General features: G+C 49.4%; 1 protein-coding gene across 1 annotated transcript; it reads left to right on the plus strand.

Moving 5' to 3' along the window:
- The first annotated feature begins 1,577 nt into the window (after positions 1-1,577).
- CLEC4F (C-type lectin domain family 4 member F) lies at positions 1,578-13,473 on the plus strand. Its single transcript, XM_028116138.2, has 6 exons — positions 1,578-1,638; positions 2,524-2,640; positions 5,246-6,364; positions 11,086-11,237; positions 12,146-12,264; positions 13,323-13,473. Exons 1-6 carry the CDS (start codon positions 1,578-1,580, stop codon positions 13,471-13,473), a joined length of 1,719 nt encoding a protein of 572 aa, XP_027971939.2.
- Positions 13,474-14,673: the final 1,200 nt, after the last annotated feature.

Here is a 14,673-nt window from a genome sequence, read left to right on the forward strand (position 1 = left end):
GTAACTGACATATTGTCACCGGGTCGCTGGTGAGAGAGGGGACAAATAGGTAATTAGACTTTATGAGTTAAAGAAAATGTGATCCGTTTTAATAAGATTATAACCATCTGAAGTACTGGGGAACGAAGGAACGAGAATCCGCCATTAACCTTTGAACTGACTTAGGGAGAATTGATTCTGCTCATGAACTGACCAGCCAGTGGGAGTATTGATTCTGCTCATCTATTAATCCCCTTGGGGGCTGGGGACTTGGGGCTCATGCAGCTCCACCTAGATGCCTCACTTCCCTGTCTTCTAAGTCCAGGCCCACAAGCAGCAGGAACCCCCTGAAGCAGGGAAGTTACAGGATCTCACTGCTAAGCAGCACATTGGCATATCCATCAGTTTCTTTTTACTTAGTCTCAAACCGGATCAACTCAAGGGAGCATGGAGGCAATCAGCTAGAGGTGCAAGATTGGATCAAGTTGGGTCCTATTTGCTGTTTTCTGACACCAGCCAATTCTCTGAGATCAAGTGGGTATTCCACACTTCAAGTCAATTTTCACAATGACTTTTGGAGTTAGCACAGACCCCACAGGTTAAGGATTCAATTCCACAAGATTGCCCCCACTCCAGATGCCACCAGCAAATGGGCTCTCCAGGCAACCCACACTTCTGCACAGCCAACTGCAAATCGGGGGGCTCCCATGACCCCCCTCAGCTTTGAAAATGACTCACAGAACCCAGGAAAACACTGTGCTTACTACTACAGTTTATGGTAAAGGATACAAATGAACAGCCAGAGGAAGAGGTACGTAGGGCGAGGTCCAGAAGAGTCCAGAGCAGAGGAACCTCTGTTCCTATGCAGTTGGGACGTGACCCTCTCCAGGCAGGCGGATATATTCACCAAGCAGGAAACTCCTTGAATCTTTTGTAATCCCATCTCCAGGCCCCCTCTCCTACCTGGAAGTCCTGGATGGGGGGTGGGGTTGGACAGGTGGGAGTTTGGTTTTTCTGGGTTTGGCTCCCATCCTGAAACTATCTAGGGGCCTACCCTGAGTCACCTCATTAGCATAAACTCAGGTATTGTGAATAAAAGAAGATAGTCCTATCACTTAGGAAATTCCAAGGAACTGGGGACAAAGACCAAAAACAAAGACCTCCTGTTACTTGAGAGGGTCTGGGGCTAGATTTAAGAGTCAACCCCAGGTCACAAGGATGTTTTTCTGGAAAGCTGAGATGGACCCCCACCCCCTCCTGAGTGGCCGTGAAAAAGTATTTGTGACTCGGGCGGGCGCAGAGGCTAGTTTTGGGGACTATGCTGGAGAGTGGAGAGTGGGGTGAGGGGCTTGAGGGGAGGGCCAGTGCTGATGCTGGCAAGGAGAGGAGAGGATAGGGCAGACGGGCACCTGGGAGCCTGGGAGGAGAGGACGCTGCTGGGGCGCTTCTGCAGAATCAGCAGGGGAGGGAGTTCCTACTCAGGGCCATATAAATCCGGAGTATCTCAGCTTTACTTCCCACTGCTACTGGTGCACTGCACAGCCTGTGAGGGGCCCATGGCAGAGAGCAGCGGGGAACGGGTGACGGTAAAGGAAGAGATGAATGGTGACAGGGTCCACTTCTACACAGACAACCAGAGGGTCTTCCTGGACCCCCGAGGTGAGAAAACTGAGGCGTCAGCCCATCCTCCTCAGGGACTGGCTTGCTTGTCCCCCCGCCCTTGCCATTTTTGTCAGCCCCTCCCTGGCAGGCCAGAGCTTGGCTCTTCTCTGTCTCAGCCTCCAGAATAAATAGGCAAGGGCTGGGAAGGTGGGTCAGGTGAGGACAGAGAGCCTGGTGCACACCCCAGCCTCTGCATGAAACCTCCCAGACCCTTTCTCTTGGAGATGGCAACCTGGCAAGGAAAAGGTGAACTTTGAATTCGGAGGGACCTGGTTTTGAGTCCCATCTCTGCACGTTGGGTTGGCCCCACAAGGACTCAGGGGCTCTAGGCTGGTGTTTCTCCACCTTAGAATGGATTTCCCTGTACACTATTTATCCCTAATCACACCCCCAGACTCAATAGGCATAGCTCTTTGTAGGGCACCCATGCAGGGCTTTCTGACCCCAGCAGAGGAAGACTTCAGCACTGACCTACGTCAGTTTGTGGGAGACGCAGCTGTCCCAAAGGGCTGTGAGTCCTGCTCTGTTCAGGGTTCATGAGGAAGCCTGGCCTTGGGACTCAGAGGTCAGGTTCCTGCTCTGTCCCTTCCTGTCTCCCTCCTTTCTTCTTCCATGCAAACTACATGTTTGTTGCCCTTCTCCGTGCTGGGATCTGTGCCCTGTGCACCTCCTCTGGGTTCTGTGGTCTTCTCTTTGCCTTTGACTTGCTACCATAACCCCAATTAGCTCTGGTGAACACTTCCTAGTGCTTTATTTCCCATCTCCATGATAAGCATGGCCTGTGTTCTCATCCCCATCAGTGCAGGAGACTGAGCCCGAGGGCTGACCCTGTCCAGCCCGCACAGCACACTGTCCTCCTGTCCACTGGCTTGTCCCTTGCAGGGCTGGACTCTACAGCAGGGGATCCTGCAGCCCCCAGGAGGCCAAGGCTTGTTCAGACTAGCATGGCAGTTATGGCTGTGACGCTCGTCTCCTTTCTGGTGGCTCTCTTTGTTGTGGGTAAGCTCCTAGGTGACCCGAACTCCACTGCCTCTCTCTCTCTTCCTGCATAAAGGTCCCACAGGGGCTAGTTGCCTACCCTCTGGCCCCAGGCCTGAACCAGATCTTACCTGAAACTCAACCAAGGTCCCCGTCCAAGGTGAGGGGGTGTCTTCCCAAGAGTTGAGGCCCATGGGGGAAAGTCCAAGGGGTGCCATCTCCCTCCTTCTGGGTCCCTGACCGAGGGTGGGGTAGCCTGTTCTGCCAGTCTTCGTGCAGAGAGAGTGTGCTGACCCAGGAATGGGTGTCTCAGTTCTCCAGAAGCCAAGACCTCCGCTGGAGCCCTATGCCTCCTTCCAAGAGTTTCCAGCCATGATTCCCAGAGACAACACAACCAGACAGTTAGGTGTGGAACCCCACAGTGAGTAGCCACAGGGCGGTGGGGGTGGAGTGGGAGAGCTGGGGCATTCAGATGTGCAGACCCTAGGAGGAGCCTCTCCTTTGATGCCTCCTATGCCCCTGAATGGGTTCCAGTTTTCTCACAAGAAGACACAATCTTTAAAAAACAAAACAAAACAAAACACAGTTTCATTAACGTGTAATTGACACATAATAAGGTGCAATATTTAAAGCATGCACTCTGGTAAGTTTTGACTTATGTGGATCCGCATGAAACCACCACCACAATCAAGATAATGAGCATATTCATCCCCCCCCCCCACAGTTTACTTGTGCCCTTTGACATCCTTCCCTCTCCCCTGGCTCTTCATCCCCAGGCAACAGCCTGTCCACTTGCAGTAATATAGACTAGTTGGCTTTTTCTAGAATTTTATGTGAAAAGGATCCTATGGTATGTACTCTTTTTTGCTCCTTTATCAGCATGTAATTTGCAAATATTTTCTCTCAGTTAATGGCTTGTCTTTTCTTTCTCCTAACAAGATTTAAATCTTAATAAAGTCTGATTTATCATTTTTTTTCTTTTATGGATTATACTGTTGGTTTCATATTGGAAACCTACCCCAAGGTCACAAAGACATTTACCTATGTTTCCTCCTGGAAATTTTGCACTTTTTGGTTTTACATTCAGGTCTATGATTAATTTTGAGTTAAGTTTTATATAATGGTATGAAGTATGAAGTTAATTTTTATTTAGCATGGGATATACAATTGTTGCACTACCGCTTGTTGAAAAGATTATCATAATTATCATTATCATGAATTACTTTTGTGTCTTTGTTGAAAATCAATCGTCCATATATACGTGGGTCTATTTCTAGATTCTCTGTTCTGTCCCATTGATGTATTTGTCTGTCTTTACAAGGCAGAATATTTGACTGGACTTCTCATACCTTCAAGGGCCACCTGGCCCCACCTGTCCTTACCGCAGCATAGTGGCTGAGACCTCATACATTTACCTAGGTAGGGCATGAGGAATAGGGCAGGAATCTTCCAGAAAGGGTCCCTGCCTACTTGGGTTCTTCTCCCAGAGAGCTGGCATTGAGAGTCTTAGACCATGAATATCTGAGATAAGGTCTTAGCTTGTGAGGTGAGCAAAGGGTACTGGTAGGACCAGAGGCAGCTGCAGGTGGGGTTGGTGGGAATGATTATGCAGATAAAAGGGGCTACGAGTTCCCTGAATGACCGCAATGACCGGGGCTTTCACTCAGGTCTCCCATATTCTCAAACTGTTCTGTGGGGACTCTTGCTCTATGTAACACTGGGTATGCCAGCCCTTCAAAAGGCCCTTTCCACTCCAGGGTCCATATCACCTGCAGGGTGTGATAGGGTCTCCACCATAGCCCTGTGTGTGGATTGAACAGAGGGCTTGCCTCTACAGGTACCTATTTTGTTTAGTTTCTGGAATTTGTGATCAGAAAACTGTTTGCGGTCCACAACATTTTAGGAAGTCAATCAAGAGGCCTCGTGCTTAATGTACAAATAGAGTGGAAGACTAAACATGGGCTTTATTCATACCTAGTTTCTTTTTCATAATGACCTGTTTATTTATTTGTTTATTTTTTTAAGATTATTTGTTTGACAGCGAGAGAGAGAGAGAGAGACAGCGAGAGAGGGAACACAAGCAGGGGGAGTGGGAGAGGGAGAAGCAGGTTTCCTGCCGAGCAGGGAGCCCGATGTGGGACTAGATCCCAAGACCCCGGGACCACGACCCAAGCTTAAGGCAGATGCTTAACGACTGAGCCACCCAGGTGCCCCCAAAATGACCCGTTTAATGGTAAAATGTAAGTGGAGTTAAACTTCAGCATCTCTCAATGTTATAATCAGTTAGCTTCAAGTTCAGTTACAATGGCAAAATAATCCAAGCCTGACCAGCATGACTCTTAGTGGTAGCTAGTTTATAGTTGGCAAGTATTTCAGTCCTTCTGTCCCTCAGTTCATGGGGGATGGCTAAGTCCACCTTTATTTTATCTTTTGGCTCACCGTCTCAGGTGGCCCATCCCCAGGGTCTGGGTGGCTGCAGTAAGCAGAAGGCTGCTTGAGGAGCGCTCAGGGCTGTGTCCTGGACATGACCCTTAGGAAATGCAAGGACACTATGGTTGGTCCATATAATGAATGCTTCCCTATGTAATGGGCCTCTGTGGCTGCCTTCTCGATTTCCTCCCTCCAGATCCCTACCACTCTGGCGGGGTGGCAGGGTTGCAAGAGACTATCCAGATGTTTAAAAACCATGTGGAGAATTCTAGCACCTGGAGCACAGAGGTCCAGATGTTGGCTTGCAGAGTGGACAATGTCAGTTCTCAGATCCAGGTGCTCAGCGGTCATCTGGAAAACGCCAGTGCTGACATCCAGACGGTAAAAGACGTTCTAAAGGATGCCAATACCTTGAGTTTCCAGACCCAGATCTTAAGGAGGTCCATGGAGGGGGCCAGTGCGGATATCCGGAAGCTAAAAGGAGATCTGGAAAAGGCAAATGCTTTAAATTCCCAGACCCACAGTTTCTTAAAAAGCAGTTTAGAAAACTCCAGCATCGGTCTCCACATGCTGAGTGAAGGCTTAGGAAACGCCAACGCTGAAATTGCGATATTGAAGGCAGGGCTGAAAATGGCAAATGCCCAGGCCCAGTGGGCAAACAGTAGTCTAAAGAATGCTAATGCTCAGATCCAAGTTTTGAGAGGCCAACTGGCTGGTGTCAATGACTTACGGGCCCAGAATCAGGTTTTAAGAAGCAGTTTGGAAGGAGCCAATGCTGAGATCCAGAGGGTCAAGGGAAGCCTGCAAAACGCCAATGCTTTAAACTCCCAGACGCAGACTTTTCTAAGAGGCAGTTTAGACAACACCAGCTCTGAGATCGAGTTTTTAAGAGGTCATTTCAAAAGGGCTGGTGATGAGATTCACTTGTTAAAAAGAGATTTGGAAACTGTCACTGCCCAGACCCAAGTCATAAGCAACAGTCTGAAGCAGACAGATGCTCAGATCCGATTATTAAAAACAGAGCTCGAAAATGTCAATGCCTTAGATTCCAAGACTCAGGTATTAAGTGGTTATTTGAAAAATGCCAGCAGAGAGATACAGACCCTAAAACAAGGGATGAAAACTGCTGCAGCCTTAGGTTCTAAGATCCAGATGCAAGAGAGCAATCTGCAGAAGGCCAGTGCTGAGATCCAGAGGTTAAAAGCAGATTTAGAGAACACCAAAACGCTAACTACGAAAATCCAGGAGGAGCAGAGTTGCCTGGAGACGGTCCGTGGGGCCCTTGCTTCCCAGGAGCAGCTACAGAGGACCCAAAGTAAGTGGGATGGGAGAGCTTGGCCGGGGAGGTATGGTCTCTTGGGTGGGTAGAATCTTCTGTCCCTTAAGCCTTTTGCTTACTTCAAAACTTTTTAAAAAAGATTTTACTTATTTATTTGACACAGAGAGAGAGAGAGAGGGAGAGAGAGCACAAGCAGGGCCAGCGGCCGGCAGAGAGAGAAGCAGACTCCCCGCTGAGCAGGGAGCCCAATGCAGGACTCAATCCCAGGACCCTGGGATCATGACCTGAGCTGAAGGCAGACGCTTAACCAACTGAGCCACCCAGGCACCCCTGCCTTTTGCTTACATCAACATGCATAAACAATTCCCTGGGAAGGAGGGTGGGAGCTGGAGAAGGGCTGAAGCCACCCAAATAGGCTCGATGTGCCTAGGCAGTGGTGGAGGTGGCATAAGGCAGCCATCCCTGCTCTCAAGTGGCTCGTCCTCTGGCCAGAGTGACAAAACAACACTTGAGAGATGAACGATGTGTAGAAGGCATGCAGAGAGGCGTAAGAGGTATTATGTGAGAGTCAGGTCTGGGAATTGGGGTGGAGGGTAGCAAAGAGAAGGGACCTTCCCCGGTCGATGGCCTCTGGTATAGAAAAGGGATCTTCTGAGTGGGGGAGAAACCTTTTGGAGGAAAAAGGATCAAAGATGCACTGTGGAGAAGGGAGCCCTTGAACTGCGTCTGGAGGACTAGTAGGTGTTTGCTAAACAAGTAGGCTAAGATGACGGCAGGTTCACAGGCATGAGGATGTGAAACCATGAGGTTCAGGACACTTCAGACAGTTCTGTTGGACTGGACTGTGACCAGGAGGGCAGGCGATGAGGTGCAGGCTGAGAGGCTAGCCGGCAGGGGCCAGAACGGTGGCTTTCAAGCTGTTTTGAATGTAAGCCTGAAATTCATTTTATATTGCGATGCAGTATAATTATGTATCACACACACACTCACTCACACACATACACACACACACACACGCTTCAAAAGCATAAGTTTTACCACACGGATGCACTCTGGTATTTTATAATCTATTTAAAAAAAAATAACACCTTGATACTTCCCACGAATGGGTTGATGATTGCACTTTGAAAATCACTATGCCAGGAAGCTAGGCAGACCTGGAGAGACACCAGAAGGATGTGGAAGGCCTCTGAGTTTGGGTTTTATCCTTCAGGAGCTGAGGGTCTATTGGAGGGCTTCAAGAAGGCTGACCAGATGGGTCTCTGAACCGAGAGGGAAAAAAAGAAGGGAGAAAAGCAGCCAGGTTTGGACCTGCTGAGCCTGAGATGCTTTGCGGGTATTCAAGTAGCTGTCATCTGTAGGCCATCGGGAGCGTAGGGGACAGGCCCTAGCTGCAAACACAGCTGTGGGAGCCCTGGACACATTGGTTCTGGTTGTGGCAGTGGGAGTGGGGGCGGGGCTTGCATGAGATAAAATGCTTTATGGGAAGAAAGCTGAGGGCAGAAACAGGAAGTGAACCTTCAGGTGGCAAGAAGGGAAAGAGTCTTCTTCTTTGAAGAAGACTACTAGAGAAGGCAGTCTTAGAGGCAGAAGGAGAACCAGGAGATGGGCAGTTGGGGAAGTCAAGGAAGGAGGGAATTTCAAGAAGGAAATGGTTAGTTCTGGTGAATGCCTGAGAGGTTACATTAAGTAACCAATAAGCACCCACTGGGTCTGGGCAATTTACAAGTCATTGGGAATGAAGTTTCTGTGGAGAGTAGCGCTGTGGCCTGGAGGCCAGACCACCCTCAGCAGGGTGTGAATGAGAGATCAGGTTCAAGAGCCATTCAAGGACCTTGGCTGAGGAACGGAGGAGAGCGCTGAGGCTGAGGTAGGGGGATGGCATGGCAGGGGGAGGGATTAAAAAACATAAATCGTTGATATTTGCATTATAAAACCTCAGTATTGATTATAGACAATGTGCAGATGTTGAGAAAGAAATGATGAGAAAACAACTGCTTGTATTTCCATGAATATTTCTACACTTTAAAAAAGATTTATTTATTTATTTGAGAGAGAGAGGGAAAGAAAGAGAGCATGAGCTGGGGGAGGGGCAGAGGGACAGGGAGAGAGAATCCCAAGCAGACTGCCCTGAGCCTGACGAGGTGCTCCATCTCACCACCCTGAGATCATGACCTGAACCAAAACCAAGAGTTGGGCACTTAACCGACTGAGCCACCCAGGCGCCCCTCTACATTTTCTGTATGAGCCCACTGTGAGCATTTTGGTAAACTTCCTTAAGAGGGTTTTTCTAGATTAAGAGGATAGGCTTGATCTGAGGGTGGGAGAAAGGAACCAGCAAAGAGGGAGGCAGTGGGAGGAGAGAGAGACAGAGAGACAGAATGAAATGAGTAGCTGAGGGATTGACCTTGAAGGGTTGGGACCGTAAGTACTTGAACTTCTGAGGCTGGGAGGGAGAGGTGGGGTGGTAGGTGTTCACCTAGGTTTGCAGATGTGGGAACAGGAAACTGAGGGAACTCATCTTTAGTGGTGTCTCTTCCTAGGTAGAGTAGGAGGTCACTTGCTAAGGGTGCGAGAGGGGGCGGTTTGAGCAGCTGCTGAAGAGACTCCCCGTCTTGGGCACGTGGGTGGCTCAGTCGGTTAAGCGTTTGCCTTTGGCTCAGGTCATGGTCTCAGGGTCCTGCCTCAGGCTCCTGGCTCAGCGGAGAGTCTGCTTCTCCCTCTCCCTCTGCCCCTCCCCTCTGCTCCTGTTCTCTCTCTCAAAATAAATAGATAAAATCTTAAAAAAAAAAAAAAAAGACTCCTGGTCTGTCAGAAACCTGGACGTCTGCCCCTCTTAATGCCTCTCCAGTGCCCCCTGCTATCCTCCTAATGCCCTCCTATGTCCACCTACTGCTTTAGCAGAGACCCGTGTTTCTCTACTATGGGCCACATTGAGCTCACCCAGGGAGCTTTACATATACTGATGACTGGGACCCACCTCCAGAACTCTGACTTTTGGCGGGGAGGAGGGTCTGGGATGTAGTGTGGGCATTAGAATTTTTTCAAAAGCTCCCTAGGTCATTCTAGTGGGCAGGCAGGACTGAGAACCATTAGCTTAACGTTTTCTTAAAGGGCCAAATAGTAGATACTTTGGGCTTCTGGCTGAACAGCCTCTGTCGCAGCATCTCTGCTGCTGTAGCAATAAAGCAGCCAAAGATGGATGTAAACTAAAGGGTATAGTTGTGTTCCAATAAAACTTTATGTATAAAAAGAGGTTGCTTGAAGGTTGCAGTTTGCCAATCCTCAGTTTAGACTACTGGTTCTTCGGCTTTGGAACGCATCAGGATCACCTGGATGGTTTGTTAAGACACCAAATGTTAAGAAACAATTTCAGATTCAGCCAGTCTGGGGTGGGTTTGAGAATTTGCCTTGCTACTTAATTCCAAGGTGACGCTGATGCTGATGCAAAACCGCTGGTTTACACACTCAGCGTCATTACTGAGACATTTGCAGTTATATTCTAATTGGTGTCTCTGGCCTGGTTAGGATTGCCTTCTTCTTGTTCAGTCTCCACACTGTCACCAAGTTGGTATTAGCATAGTGCAAATCTGAGCATACTACTATCCTTCTTAAAATGCTTCAGGGCTTCCCAGTGCTCACAGGGAAAAAAAAACCCAAACTCCTTCACACGAGATGGACAATATAGTGCCGGTGAAGCTGTCCAAGTTCGTCTCCCCTCCCTTATGCACTGACCATTCCAAGCACGTGAGCAGGTCAAGCCATGCCATGCTGTTTCTCACCTTCACACTTTTTGTGTCTACTTTTCCCCCCTGCCTGGGATGCTCTCCTTGGCACTGACCACCAGGCAAACTCTTCCTCAGTCTTTTAAGACTTAGCTCAAGTGACATCTCACCGGGGTGTCCTTTCTGAGTGCCATGTGTAGCCCAGGTGACATAGACTATACCCTCTTTTATGGCTCTGTTCTAACATGCGCATGGTCTTCCATGAATGCATCTTCAACACCTTTTTTACACATCTGTCTCGTTTGCTAGACTGTAAGCTCCTTGAGGGCATGAATCGTGTCTTACTGATCTTTGTATAATAGTCCCTCATTCACAGAAGTTAAAAATCATTGAACCATGGATGTTGAACAAAAGAATAAATGAATGAATAAGCGAGTCTGTTGTGGCACCAAATCAAACAGCCATGATGCAGATGGTGTTAAAAAGCAGGGTGTGATAGTGGGGAAGGATGAGAGCTGAGAGCACAAGAGGCTTGTGCTGGTGGAATGAGTTTTCAGAGCTTGAAATGGGAAGGTCGGGTAGAGCAGGTCCCGAGGACAGTCCTGGGTGTGGGCAGGTGACATGGAAGGAGATGGAGGGAAGGAAGTGAGTGGTGCTGTGGATGGCTGCAAAGTCTCCCGGGGAGATGGAGGGAACTGAGGTGCAGCAGACTGTCCGGTGGTGGCAGTGAGTGGCAAGAGAGGGTCATGGAGCCAGAAAGCCGGAGTCTGGAAAGAAAGTGTTGTCTGGGTAGCAAAGCTATCCGAGGATCCCTGGGGGGATGCAGCCAGGTGTCCTGAGCCACTTCCTAGTGTACTGGCTATCAGGCTGGGGGTGCAGCCTCCCAGGCCCTGCCCCCCCGGAGCACTGGGCATCAGGCATTATGTGGGCTTGTGACCCTCGGTGGCCAGTCCCAAGAGAGTTCAGGAAGGGCAGCTCTTGGGCATCTGCAACCAGCCCCTCGTTCTCTCTCGTCCCCAACCTTTGCTCCAGATCAACTTCTTCAACTGATCCTGCAAGGCTGGAATGTCTACGGCAAGAGCTTGTATTACTTTTCTCACGTCAAGAAGTCTTGGCACGAGGCTGAGCAGTTCTGTGTGTCCCAGGGAGCGCACCTGGCCTCGGTGACTTCTGAGGAGGAGCAGGTCAGAGTTGCAGGCTTGGGGTGGTTGGTGTTGATGGGCTTGGTGTGGGATGAGGGACTTTGGCCCTTCCGCCTTCCTCCTCTTGCAGCGGGCAGGGCAGAGGCCTGCGGTCTCTTAGGTCAGTCAGGGAACGAATGTTGATTGAGTTCCCATGAGCATCTTGCTCTGGTAGAATCACTGACAGCAAACCTTGATGTCCTCCATGACCGAGGGAGGCACCCCGAGGCCCACAGCTGTCAGCAGTGAAGAAGGGCAAAGGCAGGCAGCAGTGGGTGACTGCCTTTAAAGTGTTGGGAATATAACTTCCCTCCCCAACCCCTCATTTTCCGTTTAGCTTCTGCTCTAGTGGTCAATCCTGATTTTAACGTCAGTGAATCCAGTGGTTGTAGAAGGCCCACGAGCAGGAGACCCAGGCTTCTTGGGAAAGCCAGACACAGAAGTTTGAGGACCACCAAAGGCAATATAGAGCCTGGTGGCCCATCCGCTGAAGGTCCTTACCAGAGTTTACTAGGGTTATTGTCAAAGGACCACCATGGGTTTGGTCCATTTCAACTTATGGAACTGCCCATTCTTTGTGGTTCTCCTGAGACTGTTCTTGTACGTCTGTCAAAGGACATGCTATTTTTTTTTTTTTAATGAAATACATCTCTTTAATAATCTATGGCCAGGTCGGTCTTTGTCTCAGTGAACCCACACTCATCAAGTCAACCTGGGAGAAGTTGGGCTTTCTCTGAGGGGACCTGGGTCCTGGCCTCAATCCTGGACAAACCATGGAAGGTGCAGGGAGGGGCAGAGGAGTGGGCTTCATGCCCCAGGACCAGAGAGAGGACAGCCTAGCCTCCTTTTCCACATGGCTGGGAGAACCAGCTCCTCACACAGGGTCAAACAACACTGCGTTTTCTCTACAGGCGTTTCTGGTAAGGTTCACGAGTACCTCTTACCACTGGATTGGCCTCACAGACAGGAGTGAGGAGGGCTCCTGGCACTGGGTGGACGGGACGCCATTCAATGTTGCCCAGAGCAGAGCGTGAGTCCAGCACTGTCTGGTACTGTCCCAGGCACACTCTGGGACAGGCCTGGCTAGAGACTCTTCGTCCTTGTCTTGTGTGTGTATTCCTGCCCAGTAAGTGCTAGTGTTGTGTGTGTGTGATATATGTATATGATGTGTATGTGTGATGTGCGTATATAGAGTAGACGTATGGCTGTGTATGTGATGTATGTGTGATATGTGTGTATATATGATGTGTATGATGTGTGTGGGTGTGTGTATACACACTGGTATAGTTGTGGTCCTTGTGTGGACCTCTCCACAGAGGGGCATCAGAACAGGATAGGTCCTAGGGCTGGCAGGTAGCCTATGAGTGGGTATTCCTGTGTTTTCACTGTTGTTGCTGTTCTTTGTTTTGTTTTTTCCCTATCCTTTTTTTTTAAGATTTTATTTATTTATTTGAGAGAGAGAGAATGAGAGACAGAGAGCACGAGAGGGAAGAGGGTCAGAGGGAGAAGCAGACTCCCCACTGAGCAGGGAGCCTGATGTGGGACTTGATCCTGGCACTCCAGGGTCATGACCTGAGCCGAAGGCAGTCACTTAACCAATTGAGCCACCCAGGCACCCTCCTACCCTTTTTTTTTTAAAAGATTTTATTTATTCATTTGGGGGGGCAGAGGAAGAGGGAGAGGGAGAAGCAGGTTCCCCACTAAGCATGGAGCCTGATGCAGGGCTGGATCCTGGGACCTGGAGATCACAATCTGAGCCGAAAGCAGATGTTTAACCATCTAAGCCACCTAGGTGCCCCTGTTTTTTGCCTACCCTATACGCTTTGTAGGCCCTGCCTTCATCAGAAGGTATCTAAATGTGAATTCTGGGGTGGAGGCTTACAGCTTCAGACACCCTTCCTATCCCTTGATCCTCAGTAACTAGAGACAACCTCTGCAGAGCCACCCTTAGGGCACCCTTGGGCCCAGCTCTGTCCCCATCCAGGGACACCAGGAGATGAGAGACCTATGTCACTTCAGCTCCTTATGCCATAGTGGGGGGAAGGGACACTTTCTTCGTCTGGCAGCATAAAGTCCTCTTGTTTCCAGGTTTTGGGGCAGGAATCAGCCAGACAACTGGAAGCATGGGGACGGGCAGAGAGAAGACTGTGTCCATATTGAGCAGAAGTGGAATGACATGCGCTGTGACACCCCCTATCACTGGGTCTGTAAGAAGCCCATCAGCCAACATGTGGCCTGAGACAGGCCAGATCTGAGGGGTCGCCGTTGCTGCTCGCTCTGGACCCTCCCCACCTGACGCCTTGTGAACCTCTGAACCCAACTTGTTCTCTGGGGCTTTCCATTTGGCCTTTTGTGTTTCCTGCTCTGTCTTTTCATTTCACCCTTCAGACTTGTTTATCTCATGTAACCCAGTGGGATCAAGAGCTCCTCCAGGCCAAAGGCTTGCTGTGCCTCTGTTTCCCCCTCAGCAACCTGCATGGGCCTGTGAGACATCAGGTCCTCAATAAATACTGAGTGCATGAAAGCTTTGTGCTTGTCTCTGTGATGGCCATCATACTCTTCTCTCCCTGAACTGCTTCTCCTTCCTCAATGTCCCTTCTGTCCTGAAACAAACATATCTTTGTTTAAGGGCTTTATAGCTATGAATGTTTAGTTAGTTCACTGGAAAACAGTAGAGGTTTAACACAAACTACAGGGACATCATATAGGTGGTACACATTCCCAAGAAGTGATAGTGATCCCAGGTATTCGCTGCAATTCCTTTGTTGCAGATGGAGCTGGAGCTGGATTTGGCCAGGCCTTTAAACCACTCCCCAGACTTCTTCCTGTCCTGTGGCTAGCCTCATCTCATTTCCCAACTGTTAACTTTTGATGCCATATCTCTGGCTTTGACCTCTTCTTCTGGCCCCATCCTCCCTTCCAGGGACTGGGGCTCTCTGCCAGCTCAATTTAGAATGAGAATTTCTTTGCACTGCCTCATGGAGTTACACGAGCATGCACAGGGAACCCAATGAAGATTTCTGGAGCTTTTCCTCTCCCTCTCCTTCATGCTCCTCCCCAAATCCTAGCACATTCAGTCTCCCCCCAACTCCCATCTTCCTCTCTCCATGCTTAGTGAAACTGTCATGCCCTGCGTGGGACCCTCCTCCCTGCACTGGGGTCTGGAAGGAGCCTCCAGGAAGAATCCCAGGGAGCAGGTGAACTCATGCTGTCTGCTTCCTCAGCCAGGAACTCGGATTATAGTTGTCCAATGCCAAATGTTTCATGAATTTTGTCCAGTTTTCCAATTGCTGACAACAAAAGGCCTGGTCCAGTTATTCCACTGGGACAAGAAATGGAAATCTATCTGTTATGACTTCTTTGGCTGAACAGGACTTTAATTCGTTTGTATTCACATTTTCCTTTTGGCTTTTCTTTTGGCCTTTTCTTTTATGGCTTC

The sequence above is a fragment of the Eumetopias jubatus genome, unplaced genomic scaffold (assembly GCF_037043125.1).
Source record: "Eumetopias jubatus isolate StellerSeaLion01/CBP00866 unplaced genomic scaffold, mEumJub1_p1.0 scaffold_9, whole genome shotgun sequence".
Classification (NCBI taxonomy): Eukaryota; Metazoa; Chordata; class Mammalia; order Carnivora; family Otariidae; genus Eumetopias; species Eumetopias jubatus.

Coding starts and splice junctions, on each gene's coding strand:
- CLEC4F (XM_028116138.2), top strand. CDS start 1,578: ATGAATGGTGACAGGGTCCACTTCTACACAGACAACCAGAGGGTCTTC. Junction 11,238..12,145: donor TGACTTCTGAGGAGGAGCAG/GTCAGAGTTGCA, acceptor TTTTCTCTACAG/GCGTTTCTGGTAAGGTTCAC. Junction 12,265..13,322: donor AATGTTGCCCAGAGCAGAGC/GTGAGTCCAGCA, acceptor TCTTGTTTCCAG/GTTTTGGGGCAGGAATCAGC.